Source organism: Lygodium microphyllum, unplaced genomic scaffold (assembly GCF_053477565.2).
Source record: "Lygodium microphyllum isolate KBCC unplaced genomic scaffold, Lygodium_microphyllum_v1.1.10 scaffold_343, whole genome shotgun sequence".
In the NCBI taxonomy this organism is placed as follows: Eukaryota; Viridiplantae; Streptophyta; class Polypodiopsida; order Schizaeales; family Lygodiaceae; genus Lygodium; species Lygodium microphyllum.
Genome location: NW_028229816.1, coordinates 13,683 through 32,008, shown reverse-complemented (window position 1 = coordinate 32,008; position 18,326 = coordinate 13,683). Strand labels below are relative to the sequence as shown.

General features: G+C 43.5%; 2 protein-coding genes across 2 annotated transcripts; both read left to right on the top strand.

Moving 5' to 3' along the window:
- The first annotated feature begins 7,419 nt into the window (after positions 1-7,419).
- Positions 7,420-9,475, top strand: LOC148008126 (uncharacterized). The gene has a single exon (XM_087674470.1). It carries the CDS (start codon positions 7,853-7,855, stop codon positions 9,473-9,475), a length of 1,623 nt encoding a protein of 540 aa, XP_087530596.1. The 5' UTR covers positions 7,420-7,852.
- Positions 9,476-9,680: 205 nt separating this feature from the next.
- LOC148008125 (putative sphingolipid transporter spinster homolog 2) lies at positions 9,681-14,714 on the top strand (the record flags this gene model as incomplete). Its single annotated transcript, XM_087674469.1, has 5 exons — positions 9,681-10,681; positions 12,243-12,319; positions 12,893-13,006; positions 13,138-13,257; positions 14,586-14,714. Coding segments are annotated over exons 1-5 (480 nt in total), but the record flags the coding sequence as incomplete, so codon positions are not given.
- Between the last annotated feature and the right edge of the window lie 3,612 nt (positions 14,715-18,326).

Here is an 18,326-nt window from a genome sequence, read left to right as displayed (position 1 = left end):
AAGGCCCCACATTAAGGACCTAGATGTTCCTATTGCGTGGTACGAAGTCCGACATGTGCTCAGGAAACTTAAACGACATAAAGCCACAGGCATAGACTGCATCCCTCCAGAGGTATTCAAGATTGCCTACAAGGACAATGGATGCCGTGGATAGAGGGAGATCCCAAAGTCCCCTTATGGGCTAGCGATGTTACAGGTATTGAACACGATTTTTGAGTCTGGTAAGATTCCGGAGGTGTTGGAGTCATCCATTGTGGTCTCCATTCTGAAGAAGGGTGATCTCACCGATCCTGACAATTATCGCGGCATATCTCTAATATCGCTATTGCTCAAAGTGCTAACGTCGATTGTGGTGTCTAGGATCTATAAGGCCCCAGAGAACTGCAAGTTCTTTCTCAAAGCACAAGCAGGATTTCATGAACACGAGGAGTGTATCGAGCAAGTTGCATGCATCGAGGAGATAGTGAAGCGACGGCGTGTGGAGGGCAAGCCAACATACGTCGCCTTCATTGAGTTCAAAAAGGCATACGACACAGTACCGCACCAAGCCTTGTTTTGCAAGCTGCAAGCTTGCGGAGTGGAAGGATGTTGTATACGATTCATAGAGGGTCTGCACCAAGCTTCTAAGATAAAGGTGAGGGTGGGAGACCTCCCATCCGAAGCCATATCAGTGAAGCGATGCATACGCCAGGGGTGCCTCGGATCCTCCACCCTGTTTAACATATTTATCAATGATATTATAAATGAGGGTGACGGATTTGGAGTCGGCGTTCCCAGGCTTCGAGAGAAAATTTAGAGGTTGCTTTTTGCAGATGATCTAATTTTGCTTGCAGAATCTACCGAGGAGCTACAAGCAACATTAAACCGGTTGAACGAGTAGGCCACCAAGTGGGGAATGAGCTTCGGCCTATCCAAATGCAACACCATGGTATTCTTCCGGAACATGTAATCTCTAAGGGATTGGCTACTCTACTTAGGGACCAAACAAATCCAAGTTTGTGAGAAGTACACTTACCTTGGCATCGTCTTGGATAGTGAATTCCCAATCGAGACAATAATTTGGGAGAGGATTGAGAAAGGTTGTAAGACCCTTCATGCCTACTAGGCCTTCCTCTCTTCCCGTTTGATCCCTATGTGGACTAGACTCAATGTCTTCCAGGCATGTGTGCTTCCGGTACTTACGTACGGAGCCGAGATTATGGGTGGACATTGTCAAACACTCTTCTAGCCATTGGAGACAATGGTAGTCACAGGGATGAAGTGGGATTTGGGCAAGGGAGCTAAGTCGACAGCGGTCGGGGTAGCTACCCTGCATAAGGAATTTAATATCCTCCCCATTCCAGTGTTTTGTGGCGGGCAACGTGCGTGTGCTTGTGAGAAGTACTTGGGACTCAAGACGTGGATTCAAGAGCTGGCGAAACCACTGTAAGAGTACACAAATAGACTTGGTCATCTAGGACAAAACGTTGGTTGGAAAAGTATGTCCCTGAAGCACCTCTACTTGCCGTAAGACATCATATTTGGAAGAAATGGGATCGGCAGCATAAGTGTTTGAGGCTTTCCTCCTATAATGAGAACAAGTTCGAATGCTCAAGGATCTACCTCTTTCGCACAAATCTATCGGAGAACGTCAAGGTTGTAGAGGAGTGGTTTTTGTGCTTGCACGAGTCGGTGGTGTGAAGATGACATACAACTATCGTCACTCTCGTTGACAAACGTGTCCCTTGTGCAGCTCCCATGAAGTAGGAACCTCTTATGCACACATCCTGCTCACTTGTCCTGCGTTGACTGATGAGCGTAACATGCACATTTCGGGTATTAAGAGCAAAGCTCACGACCTTTTGTCCCGGGGGAGTATCTTAGAGGATGAAGCTACGCTACTCCTTGGTGGGGAGGTTGGCGGGGTGTGTTTACCCAACTAGGTGAGCACTCTAGGAATGTCATTTCGGGGCACCGCCTCGTAGCAGCATTCCTCGGTGAGGCGATGCTGAGGTACTTGGGAGCATTATATGCAAGACCCCTATCCTTAAACGGATAGATAAATGATGATATCCTACCTATGCGAACTTGTGTGCAAGCTCGTACTCGTACCAATGATGGCACCGCCTCGCCCAAGTAAGCGAATGTTGTTGGGAGGCAGTGTTTGCTTGGGTGCGACGGGACACCACCTTTGAGTCGATGCCCAACCTTGGGGTATGGCATCCCTTTAAGGGAATCTGCCGAGATTGGCGGTTTTAGCTGGTGAGAGACCAGCAGTACCTAGACCCTTGAACCGGGGTGCTAGGTGCCTACCCACGCTCCACCCTTTGTGTGGAGTCTTCCAAGGATCTCGGACTTGAAGGAAGTAGCGAAATCATAAGCTAGTGGTACAGGGTTCCGCCTTTGAGTCTGATTAGGCACCCGGCTCAAAAAACAAAAACAAAAAAACCTAGTAGCCTGGGAAGCTTTGGAAGTCCGGATGCTTGAAAGCTGGCTATTGAGAGACGGAAAAGTATTCCATTCGTAATGGACTACTTTTTAAACAAGGAAAAGTGCATGCGCCACAATGATCGGGATACCCACAATAAAATTTTATGAGTATTATGATGTGTTGAGTGCTAGACACCCTGGCATACATCGGACTTTAGCCTTGGTTAGTCACTATTTTTATTGCTACATATTAAGACTATGGTTAAGTCTTATGTGTGTGAGTACCTGTAGTGTCAGCTTAATAAAGTTGAACGGCACAGATAGGTAGGGATGTTGCATCCTTTACAAATTCCCAATAGAAAATGGAGTAACATTCCTATGGATTTTGTAGTAGGATTGTCCCGTACGAATTGAGGTCATGATGCAATCTGGATTATGCTTGACCAATTGACGAAAATGACTCAATTCATTCCTACAAAGACAACTATGAAAAGCCACCAGCTGGTTGGTCTCTTTGTCAAACACCTTTATAAACCTCATGGTTTGTCCAATGAAATAGTCAGTGACCAAGATCCTAAGCTCATTGACCATTTCTAGTAGATTGTTTTTCAAAAATTGAAAACTTGATTATCTATGTCATCCTTGGAATATCTTGAAATAGATGGATAAACAAAACGGACGAATTTATGCTTATGTATGATTATGAGCCCAACCATCAATTGCCACAGTGCTTAGGGGGTGAAAATGTAGTCCATAGTCGACTTTTTGCATAATATGTAGGAGATGTTGACGATTGCTAGGGAAAGCATTAAAACGGTCTAGAATTGTGCCATGTTTTATGCTAACCAACATCATACTCCTAGAGACATGTGGGCTTACCTTAAAGTCCCAAAGGACTCTAATTCAGTGACTACTAGAAAATGCTAAAAATTGTCTTTGAGGTATTCTGGTCCTTTCCATATTAGTATGAAAATAAGTAATATATCCTATGGCTTGGATTTACATTTGGAAATCCGAGTTCACATTATGTTCCACGTGAGTCATTTGAAAGAATGATTGGGGCAAGGTGAGCCAATAGTTTCAATTGAGGACGTTTCACAACTTCAGGATACTGCTCATCATGTTCCACTTGAACTCAAATTGATTCTTGACCTTAGGACTAAACAATCTTATCGGACCATTTATCCCGAGTATTTGGTCAAGTGGAAAAACTGCCCAGAGGCAGAGGCTACTCAAGAGTCGGTATGATCAATGAAGAGTAGCTTTGCTCACTTTGTTCCTAAGAATATTGCTGAGGATAGCAATCATTTATAAGAGGGAAAATGTTACATCCTTGGACATCCGGATGGGGGCTAGTAGCATTGGTCACAGTGATCATGAAGTAACTTAGTGTAGATGCACTAAGAGCACTTTAGGGTTAAGGCAATTGAGTCCTATTTAAAGGAATCAAGGCCCTACTGTGCATGTTTATTATGTGATTACCACTCTTGGACTCTTAGCCCGTTGGTCGATGTATCCATATACCGGGATGGTGTGGGCTGTTGGTATGAGACACCAACCCTTGGGATGTGGTCGTGACTCGGAGTGCTACTAGCTCCTAGGCTCAAAGGTGAGCTCGATGGTAAATCTAGCTCATAGGATGTTTCATATATCTTAGTGTGGGGTTCTTGATATTGCACCTGTGAACACAAGCCACCTAGTGCTGCATATCCTCTTATCAGTCTAGTATTTACTGCTTCCCTCATAGAGAAAGTGGGACTTGTAAATAGCACCCCCAAATATGTATATGAATCCACATACTCCAATTCCTCTTGCCAACATGTGAGTTTAGGTGTTGATCTTGTGACCCGTTGTGATGCAGTGTTAAAACCCATCACCTTGGTTTTACCAAGGTCCATTGATAGCCCACTATCTAATGCATAAGAGTGTATTGTATCCAAATGTCCTGTAGTCCCTATGGGGAGGGCATGACCCTAGGCCGAGTATGTCCTCTAGTGTGTGTGGAGTGTAGAAAGCTTTGCAGTGTGGTTGAATGTAGGATGGAAGTCAGGTGGGAGGTAAGTGTCGCCAGAGATGTGGTGTGCTCGAATTGAGAAAGACCATTGTAAACATGGTGACTCTATATGTTAACTGGGTATGTGTGATAGCTTTTTCTTGTCTGTGTGGTGAAGTGGCTATAGTGAGAGAGAAGTAGATATGATTTGGGCCATTTGGAGAAGGAGGGGTGGTGAAGGATGTGAGTAGCTTCATCCCACCTGCTGTGGGTAGGTCCCTTAGTGGAGGTAGAGTGGTGGCTAGCCCCTAGCTTATTGGCATTTGGATGGGTAGCAAGGCCAAGGGCCATGGAAAACCCATGGTCATGTTGCTATTGGATGGCTATCATAGTCTATGTCCTTCTTGACTTTGTAGGAGACGTTGGATTTGTTTGCTGGACCACTGATGGATTTTAGTCCACAAGCACACCTTGTTTCTTTTGAGACACATGAGCATGTGAGCTTGGATTGTCTACTTCCATAGAGGCCCACCCTAGTCTTCCATGGAGCCATCAAGCCAAGTGGATCATGGATAGTGGAGCCACACATCACTTGTCTCTTCTTCAAGACATCTTTATCTTGTGTGAACCAGTGATGGGAGAAGTCTATCATAGGAACAGTTCCTTAGCCAAGCTTTGAGGCATTGACATTGTTAAGTTTATACTAACCAAGGCCCTGATATTGCTACATTGATTATGTTTAAGGTGTGTCCTAGTTAGGGTGAATCTTTTATCTATCTACCATATTTGCCTCTTGGGGAGAGTATTTTCACTTCAACTATGGTTGAAATCTTAGATGACAAGACCCATCTAGTGATGGATTGAAGCAAGTATAGCACTAATGGTCTCTGTCTGATTCATAATTCTTTTCACAATCCACTACGAAGGTCTCATCTCCATCGCATACATGGTTTGGATCACTTATTGATGATGAGCACCTTTGGCATTATATGCTAGGCCACCTTGGCTACAATTTTGTTTAGTATTATTAAGGCAGCAGTTAGTTGAAGGTGTTCCATGCCTAAAATGGCTAGGGATGTATGTTGAGCGTGTAAGCTAGGGAAATAACACCAAACCCTTTTGTGCAACATTCATTCATGGAGACAAAGGGCCACTTAGGTTGATTCATCTTGACTAGAGTGGTAAATCATCCACACCATTCATTAATGGTTCACAATATTTCTTTTTGATAGTGGGGTAATAGTATGGTTAGGTGGTACCAAAAGCTATGTCATTGACAATACTTTTCTAAAAAAACTTATTCATGATATAGGCTAGTTGACTCAATGCTATAAGTAAACTAAAGTACTTTTCAATGATATGAATTAATATAAGTAGTTTTGATACTTCTAGGCATATGCTTCAAAGCATAACACTATCCTAAGAATATTCTAAAAGTGGTTTGATTAAAACTGCTAAAATAGTGGAAAATGGTACCTCCTAATTGTGCTTTTACCGAGTTGTTGACTACTCGACATATGTGGATATACTTTCTTAAAGATAAATTTGAAGCTTTGATCTACTTTGCTGGTTGGGTGTGGCTAGTGATGAATTGTATGGTGTCCCATATATAGACAATGTTGAGATGTCAAGCTCTACATGAGCTAGCACCGACTATATACCTTGGAGATGTAGGACTTTACTTATTGGCATGTTAGGTGAGTGACATGGAGGATATTCTATAGCTGGACTACACCCACATAGTCCACTCTTAGGTATGGTACATTCATTATGCCACCTTATCTACGTATAGCATGTCCACACGTAGTTACCACATGTACATATTAGTCTTTTTTATGATGTTATAGCTTAAGTCTTGTGTGTGGAAGAAAAAGAAGATTTCAGCCCTACTTTGCGTACTCAAGTCTCCATTGTGTGTATGCATGCCTTCTTTGTTGCTTCATCATTCTCCCCTCTTGTTTGTTTACATGGTATCGGAGCAATTCCACGGCTGTGCGGAGCTCAATTGAAGGTTGAGTGAAGGTGATAGAGTACGAAAGCAAGCGAGCAAGCAATATGTAAGAAGTTGTTTAATCTTGTTTAGTTTACCTAGGAATATAGTTGCCGTAGGAGACTTGGAGGTTCTAGGGCTGCAGTCTTTAATTGCAATGAAAGTTGGTAAGCACAAAGAGTAGTTTATATATTGCAGACAAGCCCAAAGGACTTACGTGCTATGATTTTTGCCATTTGAAATCGTTTTGGCCATAGTGACAGGAAACGGCCGGAACGGCCCCCCGGCACGCGGAATCGCCGTCCCCGGCATGTATCCGGCGCGGACCGCGTTTCCAAAAAATGGAACGTTCCCTGTCCCGTACCTGCTGCGTTCCCTGTCTGAAACGGGACAGGGAACGCCACGTGGCAAAATGACTTGCGGGCCGCCCGCGCCCTGTTCTATTGCGTCCCGCCTGCGTCCCGTCTACTCCCGCCTGCGTCCCGCCTGCTCCCGCATGACCCATTTCTCCTGCTCCCGCCTGGCCCAGTTCTCCTGCCCCTAGGCCCAGCCACCTTCTTCCTTCTCTTCCCTCTCTTTCTTCTTCTTCTTTCTCTTCTTTCTCCTCCCACCTCCAACCTCTTCCTTCTCTTCCTTCTCTTCCTTCTTCTTCTTTCTCTTCATATTCTTTCTTATCTTCCTTCTCTTCTTCCTTCTACCTTCTCTTCACTTCTCCCTTCTCTTCTTCCTTCTTCCATGAACCTTCTTCTTCTTCTCCCTTCTCTCCCTTTCCCTTCTCTCTCGACTCTTGAGTGAGTCTTGACTCTTGAGCCTTCTCCCTTTTCTCGAGCCTTCAATAATCAATTTTCAGCCTTCAATTTTTCTTTCTCTCAACTCTTGAACCTAAGGCCTTCAATTTTCAGCCTGAAATCATAAATGGCTTCATCTTCCTGCCCCGCTCGTTGGGTTGGTAATCGAGGAAGAAGGTCTGATGATTGGTCATGGTGGGAAGAAGTAAATGCTGACCGCCCTTTGAGTGGTGGAGGATCTCGACCATGGACTTGCAAGCTTTGCCGATACAAGCGAACTAGTGGAGCAAACAAGGTAATCCATTGAGCCGAGCATTTGTATTTCAAATTTTTATTGATTTTAATTTTTCAAAGTTACTTAAATATTAGAATATGGACTACCAATTGCCACTTGTTCCATTTTAAATTTTAATGTTTATGCATAATCAGATCCGAGCTCATCTCCTACATGAGCCAAATTCAGAGGTGCAGTTTTGTCCAAATGTGACCTTGGAGAAGCAAAGGGAGCTTCGTAACCGTGTAGCAGGTCAACATGCTTATCTTGCATCTAGACCATGACGTGTTGCAGTTGACCCTGCAACTTTTGTGACACCATCCCCATCAGATGTATCTAGAGCAGGGTCAGTATCAGGAAGTGCTACCTCCACACCTACTACAGGCATTGCATCAGCCATGGCATCAACAACGCCACATGTTGTACGTAGACAAAGCACACTTGATGCTAGTTGGGATCCCAAGAAGAAGGAAGAGGTGGATACATCAGTGGCACGCTTTTTTTATCATGACCACATTCAATTTCGTGCAGCCAGGTCAGAGTATTTTAAATTGATGTGCAAGAAGATTGGTGAGTATGGCCCTTCGTATGTACCTCCATCATCAGAGACCTTACGCACCACTTTGCTCGACAAGGAAAAGCGCCTTGTTGAGCAAGCAACAGTGACTAGAAAGAGCATGTGGGCTAAAAGTGGAGTTTCCTTGATTGCTGATGGTTGGAGTGATACACGCAAGCGATCCATTCATGGTATGGTTGCTTGTTCTCGTGGGGAAATGTATTTTATATCTTCACATGATGCATCGGGGACAGGAAAGTCAGCAGATGTACTTGCAGCAGAGTGGGTTACAGGTGTTGAGCTTATTGGCCCAGAGCATGTTGTGGGATTTGTTGCAGATGGAGAGCCTGCAAATAGGGCAGCAGGTGCTATTATTCAGGGATATTATCCACATACCACAGTTTCATATTGTATGGCTCATTGCTTGAACAACCTACTAAAGGATATTGGTAACTTGTCATGGATTGCACCTGTCATAGAGCAAGGAGCTCAAATGGTTAGCTTTGTTTTGAATCACCAATTTCTTCGCCATCACTTTTCTTTGCGGTCGAAGAAGACACTTTTAAAATACTCTGATACCAGATTTGCCTTTAACTTCTTGATGCTAGGCAGGTTAAGAGAATGGAGTGGTGCCTTGAGGCAGTTATTTCTTAGTGATGAGTTTACCTCATCAACATTGGCAGATACTCCTACAGGTATCTTATGCTTGGAGAAAGCAAATAACTCCACTTTTTGGGATGATGTAAAGCTGATAGATGCTATGGTATCAGCCATTGTACATTTATTGAGGGTTATGGATGCTATGCAACCTTGCATTGGCAAGGTATATGAGGCTATGGACAGACTGAATGAAAAGTTGCAGGAGTTGGCACCAAATGATGAGGCGTATGAGGAAATACACCATTTAGTTGTGACGAGGTGGAACTCCTATAGCTCACCCATGCATACAGCTGCATTTGTTGTGGGTCCTGAGTTCCAGGGCAAGGGTCAGGAGAATGACAGTGAGGTTATGGATGCATGGAGACTTATATTGTCTCGTCTAGTGCCTGATCATGGCACTAGACGAAAGATCAGAGATCAGCTTTCATGTTATAGGACCTTTCGGGGTTCTTTTGGTTGTGGGGATACACAGGAGGATCGCTGTAAGATTGGGGCAGCTTTGTGGTGGGAGGACTATGGTTCGGATGGTCCTGAGTTGCAGCAACTAGCCATCCATATTTTGAGTCAGTCAATTAGCTCCTCTTGTTTGGAGCAATTGTGGAGTACCTACGCTCACATTGCTTCAAAGAAGAGGAACCGTCTTGGTGTGGAGAGGGCAAACGATCTAGTATTCGTTAGTGCTAATTTGAGGATGCAGCAATTCATGGTACACATGATGATGAGGCTGGCACTTCAGGAGTGGCTAGAGCAGCCTCAGATCATGATCATGATCTTTGATTTAGCTTACTTATCACGAGTCTCATGATACATGACACATTTACATTATATATGATATTATGATCATTGATGACACTGTGACACTTGGGTTATTGACAGTTGTGCCATGTCGATATTATATTTGTACTTGAGTTTTGCAGTCTTGTAGTTGCCCTTTGGGCTATTTTGGCATGCCCCATTTTGCTTGAGTCTAGAGATTAGACTTTATATTTGCAGTCTTTTTTGGGGCAATGAGCATGTTCTTTCAAAGATTAGACTTCAATTTCATATTTGTAATCTTTTAAGTTTTTTGGCAATGGTACCATAGGCATGTTCTTTTAGCTTAAACTTTTAAGTTTGGTTCATTGTTCATTGTTTTATCATTTATGATTTTTGGCATATGTATTATGGATTTTATTATTTATAATTGAATAGCTTACCTCTTGAGCCTTGTAAGTTGCAATTCAATTTCTAATGAGTAGTTTTAGAATAATGCATGATATCTTAAAGTTAAAACTTAAAATGATTTGTCCTTGTGGATTATATACCTTGGTTTTAAGTTTTAACACTCCAGAGTCCACATGGATTATGAGTGAAATATTAATTTTTTTTCATGAATTTTGATTTTTAAAATGCCGTTCCCGTTCCCACGTCCCCGTTCCCTAGGTTTGGCGTTCCCGTCTCCGTCCCCGTCCCCGTCCCCGTTCCCGTCCCCGTTCCCCGTTCCCGTTCCCCGTTTCATGTTTCTATGGTTTTGGCCTTCTTTTTAGCTTTGCACTTTGGGTATGCTGCAATTTCAATGGTGTTAACTGTTTATAGATGTAGAGGTTACGGATTTTGAATCTGTGAAGTTTAAGTGTCTGTTGGATAGACACAGAGGGTATTTGTATATAGATTGTAGATTGCAGTTATTATTGTGCAGTTAGTTGAAAAGGCTATGTACTTGGTTGTATTTCTCTTGATATTGGCTTGGTTGTTGCAGATTGTAGTTTTTACATGACAAAATATTTGACAATTTCAACCAGATTGTCACTGAGAAGCTTGATAAGAACAATTATCCAGTCTAAAAGTCCAGGATGATGAATTTCTTGAAGGGCAAAGGCATTTGAAAATACATAGAAGAAAACAATGCAATGACATTTGAAGTTCCTTTGCCAAATGCTATTGTAGAACATATAAAGACTAAGAAGGATTAGAAGCAGACAGAGTAAAGAAATGCATTGGCTACTAGTGACTGTCACAAATAACATAATGGGTTAGTTTTAAGAATCTAAAATCCCTACTATTGCATGGAAGAATTTGGCAAGGCTGTTTGAAGTAAAGATCAAGAGTATTGTGAAAGCTCTTGGATCTATCAGTATAGTAGTTGATGATGATGATGTTGTGTTTGCATGCTTAAGTAGACTTGGAGATGTATATAAGAGTTTTAGGTTATCTATGAATACTAGGGGTGATACCCTTGACTTTGCAAATTTGATTTCTATGTTGATACTTTAGCAAGAGAATCTTAGCTTACATTTCTCTTCTTCTCAAAGCAAGAACAAAATTGAACATGTATTTTACGCTACTAGTAGAGGTAGAGATCATTGTCAAAGTTATATTGCACAACAAAATAGAAGAGAATAGTCACAAGGAAGGGGGAGCCAAAGAGGGCAAGTTGTAAGTTTTAACAGATAATAGAATTCTAACGATAACAGTGAATGTTGACATTGCGGTGAGAAATGCCACATTTCTAAGAACTACTTTAAAAAAAAGTTGAAAGTAGAGATGGAAAAGGGAAGGAAGGTAACTATGCTTCTACTCCTAGAAACAATGATGACAGAAGTGAGCAACTATTTGTCATGCAGAATATGATTATTGATGGTTAATCTAAGAATGATATATGATATGTACAAGGTGCCTCTAACCATATGATTTGTTATGGAAAGTGGTTTAGAGAGATTAGTAGTCTTAAGCCTCTAGGCTATGTGGAGACAGGGAATGATATGACCCACCTAGTTACTCACATTGGAAATGTTCTTATGAGTATGCAAAATGGTAAAAAAAAATACTTAGCTAATGTGCTGTATGTACCAAACATAACTAAGAACTTGGTTTCCGTTGGTCAGATGATAGAATAGGGATTGCAACTTCAGTTCACATTTGATGGTTGTCATGTAGAGGGCCTTGGAAATGGTTGTAGGTTGATTGCAAGTCAGCTTAAAATGAATGTTGCTATGTTCTCACAAGGTTTAGTCTTGTGGTTGACATTGAAATTTTATATTAGTCGATCGGTCATGTAAATGTGTAACGTCTATGCAGTCAAAATAGATTGTGGATGGCTTATCAAAGTTTAGAGTTGATGGGATGCATAAAATATGTGTAGCATGTCAATTCGGAAAGTAGGCAAGGCATGCATTTCTATATGAAAAGAATGTACGCAAGAAGTCACTCAAGTTGTATTTTGATGTGTGGGGTCCTATGAGGACTGCAACCATGAGTGGTTGCAAGTATTATGTTTCCTTAATTGATGATTATATTGGAAAAGTATGGTATAGCTTTGATAGGTTCATAGTAAACCACATTGCTTGATGATAAAGCGGAAGATCAAACATTATTTTTCTCTAATTTGAGGGTATTAAGCTTTGAAAAAGGTTAGATTATCATCAATGTGATATCTAGTGGGGGTTCTTGTGTGGTCTCAACCATGTAGCTCACTTTATACCACCATTTAATGGTTTCATGCCTAACATTGTTCATAAGATTTCAGATAGCTCAGATGTTTTGTTTGTGTTAAACCTGACCATTCTATGGTGAACATGCCTTTTCTTGGACAGGCTATATTGTCTATAACTTTGTTCTTGGTGCCTATTCATATTGGGGCCCACGGGCAGGTTATTCTATTTTTTCTTTGGTGAGTTGCTCCTTCATAAGACTTGACAAATTGCTTAAAAAGAAGTATTTGCAAACTCATACAACTGCATTGATTACATGAAGGTGAAGGCTCACAAATCTTGTAATTCTGAATGTCATTTAGTAAAGCTAAAAGATGCTTGTGCATAAAAATCGTTTGTTATGTGATTCTTGATCTCCTGCTCTTAGCATGCTGCATTATGTTGTCCTCTGCAAGTGTTTTCAATCTGACAAATGAGGAATTTTTTATTTCATGGTTTGAAATTCTCCAAAGAACTGTTGTTCCTGTTGAGGTAATACCAATGACTGAAGCATATTAAGCAAATATAGTAACTTTTGTAGGATTTACACAACGTTCACCTGGTTCTAGATTGGTTTATGGATCAACGAGTATCTGATGCCCATTGTTTAGTTCTTTTGCTTATGTGTATGTGCGTATCTATATGCAGGACATCCATATATAAAGTGATGCCTCTTGTTTATGTTTATATCAGGTTATGTTGGTATGCATTAGAGCTTGTGAATTCTGTTAGTTTTTTGCATGAATCAATAATTTGTTACAAACAAGTTACAGGAAAATGCAGACCTCGTGTTTGGAGGTGTAACTGTCATCTGTGGCCTCTTTGGAACAATTGCTGGAGGCTTGATTCTTGACTGGATTGGATTTACTGTTCCAAAAGGGTTCAAGGTTTGACATACTAATCAGATGTTGGATGTAATTCCATCTGTGTATGAGCAACTTTTATTTGTATACATCCCTAGTTTTTGTTGTTCTACAGTAGATCTCTGACAATTTGACATTTTTCTGCTTCAATGCAGCTTTTGACAATTGCGACTTTTCTTGGGACAGTTTTCTGCTTTGCATCTTTCATGTCAAAAACACTCTTTCTTTTTATTCCTCTTTTGGCTGTGGGAGAACTTTTCATATTTGCAGGACAGGTAAGCATTTTAAAGGTTTTCAAATAGTTATGTCTAGGTTTGAATGATTTCATTCAAAGTACTTGAATAAGTGACTTTTATTCTTTTCTTCATGAGAATAATCTTGTTTGATGCAAGGGCTCTAAGGACCTGTTTGGATGGATATATTCACTATAGCTCTGCTGCTTGATATGATGATTCTTGGTTTTTCCATCTTAAGCTTTTCCTGTGCATTTTTGCTTCTCTACACTAGTGTTGTGTGTTGCAAATTGGAATGGAAGAAAACAAAACACATATCATGTAGGGTGGAAGGAAGAAAGAGTACTTCAACAGTGCTCCAGGCAATGCACAATAAAGAATACAAAAGCTGAATATGGGGGTGAGCTGTTTGCTTCATTAAAACAAAAAGCTGACAGCAAATGGTGCTGGTAACTGCTGTAAACTGGTCATGCAAAGGTCAAATGCAGAATGACCAAAACACAGATAGAGACCAAAATGCAGCACAAGGGCCAAATGCAAAAGTGATGGTGACCAAAATGCAGAAATGAAAGCACTCTGAAAATGCACCTGTTGAAGCCATGATGAGGGCGAAAGCAGCTGAGGCTGATGCCTTGAATGAGGCTGCCTGGGGCTGAAGCAACACTGTCTAGCCTGGATAAGGTAGACAAAATTGAGCGGACCTTGCAAGTAGCAAAACAAAATTTTGGGACTTTTGTCGAAGGGCTGAGAGCTTATTTTGGCTTAGCTAGGCTGACCTTTGCTGTATGCCATATGAAATACAAAAAGCAAGGTGATGGAGGTGGCAGCTTTGGCTGATGCACTTTGGAAAAGGGAATGCTGATGTCTAAAGCTACAGGCTGGGCCAAACATTTTTGCAAGCTGAAAAATAGGCGAATATAGTACACGACAGAATATATTTTTTGTTACATTCACACAGGTGATCTTACCCAGTTAGGTTTCCATGACATCAATTGGGAAGGTTGATTCATCTGATCTGAACTGGGTGCTAATTTGAAAAGATGCCTCTCATGATAATGCATACACCATTGCAACTCATACCTGGTGGAAAAGGTGATTCCCTACAGTTGCATGAACTTGATTCTATGATGTAAGGGGTCAGTATCATGACGGGCATATGTATAATGTCACACTCCTGCACAAATAATGGAACAAAACTCAGATGGTGTATGCTAATTTGGACATGAATCAGTTCCAAAAGTCTGTATCATAATAAACACATGCTGTGGTATGAAGGCTAAATTTTTGTTCTACTGTTAACTTCATGTTTTCATTTACCCTTTGTTTGTTTGAGTTTTTCTTTTTCCTGTGACGGGGTTGGGGTGGGGCAGGGTCCTGTGAACTTTTTGACTTTGCAATGCGTACCCATGTCTTTGAGGCCGCTTGCAATGGCAGTGTCAACTGTTTGCATCCATGTTTTTGGAGATGTTCCGTCTTCACCTTTAGTAGGAGCTGTGCAGGTTTCTTCTCCTCTAGTTTTACTTGTTTACTGTTGGGACTACATACTTTGACAAGGTTTGAAAGTGATGAAAATTTAGGCCATAACATGAATACCTGTCTTGCCTAATTTTTAATACTTGTGCTGTATTTTGAAATGTATTTTTGAGATGATTGACTGGTGTGAAACTCCAAAAGAGTTCTGATAGTATCTAAAGACTGCCTATTATTGCTCTCACTTTCTAGGCTTCAAAAAGCCTTCTAGTGATACTCGCGAGCTTCAAAATAACATCCATGAAGCATTGAATCTGAATCATTTCAACTTGACATTATGTTTACCTTTGGCCCAAAAACTGTAGGCACTTTTATCTGTTGGAAATTGTTAAACAGTTTCTTGAACTTTAAGGATCTTAAATCTGGAAGTGACATTGTGTTTTGAATTCTGTATTACACCTACAAGATTTGCAAGATGTGGACCTCTAAGCTTTCCCTTGCACCATTTATCTTGTAACCTTTCTATATGCCAGGTGCATGCATACAAGTGCTCCCATCCTACACCTCCCTTGTGCTAGATAGACAATAGATCTGACTTTTTAGGGATATCTTCTGCCTTATTAATTCAATTTTTCTAGGAAGGAGATCATCCACATGTCTCCGGAGAGGTGGGAGAGTTTACAGGATGAGTATGAGCATAAGGAGGAGAGAATCCTTGGTTGCCTGACTATCATTTTAGAAGCATGTAGCTAAATGTGCGGTGGTCTAAAATTATCATCTCGTCTTGGGTAAATAGTTTTGATAGAGTTGAGAAAGCTTACCCTCATTTGCAGGCCCAATTCCCAAAGTTGAGAGGGTTGCTTTGGGAAGGTGGGGCCAATGGGTGGGATGAAATGCCCCCCCAAGATCAACCTGCACACAAGACACAACACAAGCCATTCCCATGCCACAGAAACCACAAGGGAATGGACATTAGACTTACCTCCCAACCACAAGCTCACCCTGAGTCTGGGGCCAGCAGCGTACAGGCCACATTTTCACCCAAGAGTTGGCCTCCTATACCACCAACCCACATTGTCCCAGTGCACAGACACAACATCCATTGGTGCCTAGAGTCCAAGCATAGTGATCACACAATGAATGTGCTCAAGTGGACCTTCATTCCTTTTTTTTTTCCCCTGTAAAATGTGGCTGATTATATTACTAAAAAAAAACTGATTACAACGGAGTATTCATGCTCAACAGACCAAGCTGGAGCTGATGAAAGCCACAGATACATCATATGTACAAGTCTCTCAAGGCAGTCTGGGGGGGACAGGGGCAAGAAGCCTTGGAGGGGGGGTGTATCGCCATCTGGGGCTGCCTGCCTGCATCACAAAGAACAGGTCCTGAACGCCCCAAGTGCGCATGAAATGACCTTGGAGCTCCTGACGAGCCCTGGACTCGCCCTGCACCTGATCCCATTGGCCTTGAAGGGAGTGGATGATGGAGGTCCAGAGCTCTACTAAGGTCGCCTGTATTGAAAGTCTCTCCACCGAAAGCCACCTGACACCGCGCCTTCCAAATATGCCAACCAGTAAGACTCCCTATGATTTCCCATACCTCAGAGCGGTCTGCTGTGGGCTCCAGTACTTGGTGGATGGGTAGAGCCTCTAAACTCACCATTGCGCACGACCCTGCCTCGATAATGAATATCGTATCCTGCATCTCGGCCTCATACAGAAGGTGACGGCCCTGGCTGACCGCTTGCCAGCAGAAAGCTCCCCAAGAGATACATCCAAGGCTGGGTGCTATGCGGCGAAGGATGAGGCATACTCCTCTCCACACGAGCTGTGCCGCCTTACACGACCAAAGGCAATGCTTTGGGGTTTCCATAGATTGCTGTGTGGAGCGCTTACAAACTCCCTCGTTCTGCATCTGGGCAAGCGAGCTTCCCACCGCCAAGCCTCCATGTGTCACCAGCCATAAAAAATACGATACCCTCCTCGGCCTCCAGCTGTCCCATAGGCGGCGCCGGAAAGTCCGTCGGAACGGCTCCGTGATGCTATGCTCCGCCCAGTGCCTGCTACGTGACGGTGCCGAATCCATATCCTCCTGCATCAATACGTGTTTGCCAATCCTGGCGGTGTACTCCAGGAACCTCGGTGGCTTCTTGGCGACCACAGTGGCTGGCCAAAGCCACTCTCCCGGATCCCACTCCAGCTCATCAAGTGGCCTTCCTTCCCAGATCGAGAGAGGCGCCACTCCCTGAGCTCCTGCCAAAAGACCAAAGGGTCCAGCCGCCATGTCTTCCCTTGAAGGCCAACTACTCGGATCCTCTTCCATGAAAGGACAGCTATCTCCTCGTCTTGCTACCCTCTATCAAGAGCCAGATGCCCCCTCTCCTGCACTGTGAAAAAGGTCCTAGGTGGAGCGCCACCCACTCTTCCTGCCACCTGTAGGGGGATGCCTGCTGGTGAAAGCCTAGTGGCCCATACCTCCCCGACCTCTATCGGCTCTCGTATCGGGGGAGCAAGCCACTCCTGAGGTATTGCTGCGTCTATCTCCCTTCTCCTCAGCTCCACTCCTCGCTGGCAGCCTGATACTTATTGCAGCACCTCCTCGTCCGCCATCCTGTACACCTCCCGCCATGTCCTGATGGTACGAGTCGGGCCAGCCTCCCAACCAGCCCACTGATGTGGGGGCGCTCACCAATTTGTGCCCCTTCCTGGTCCCTGACCTGGGGGTTCCAAATCACCGGTTGGCGGTCTATCTCCTCTTGGCAGCCTGGGGGGCTCTGGATTAGGACCTTACGAAGGCCTTGCCACATGCGGAGCAAGCTGCATAGGAAAGGTGATCTGGGGGGGTGATCTGAGCTGATGTGAAGATCCATCTCAGGGACGGCCTCCACTCACCACCAAGCCTCGGTCCACAGTCCTGAAGACCCTCTTGCAATAGGACCTTCCAGGCCTGCCCTCCCGGTGTGAGGCCGTAGACAACTAGCTTGCCCAGGAGGGCCATACTCTGATACTCTGGGTCTATGATCCCAAGCCCTCCCTTTGACCAATGTCGTATGATGGTCGCCCACGCCACCTTGGCCCTGGAATCCCTGGGGCCATCTGACCCGGACCAAAGGAAATTCGGCACTAGGCGGCGAAGCTGCATTACGTAGGAGGAGGAGAAGCACCAACACGAGGCGATGTACCAGGCCATCGCTAGGAGGACCTGGTTAACCACCAGGGCTCGGACGGCTAGTGAGAGGCGAGCCATGCTCCAGTAGGTCAGCTTTCTCCGAATAGAATCGAGGACTGGAAGAAACTGCTAGGCGGGAGTGATGTTGAGTCCCACCTGGAATCCTAGGTACCGGACGGTCTGTCCTCTGCTCACCCATCTAAATCCCAGTTGGCCCCACTCCGTGCTAGAGTCCAGGTGTGTGAGGAAACCAACCGACTTTTGCTAGTTGATTTTTGCTCCCGCTGCAGAACAGAACACCTCAAGAGCCAATCTCACTCTCTCCAGCATCAACTCGTTGTCCTCTATGTAGAGTGTTGTATCATCTGCATACTCTGAGTCTAACAACTCGGTCTCCTCTCTTACTGGAAGTTGGAGGCCACGTAATCCGCTCACACGTGACCTGAGGAAGTGAGACATCGCCTCTGCAA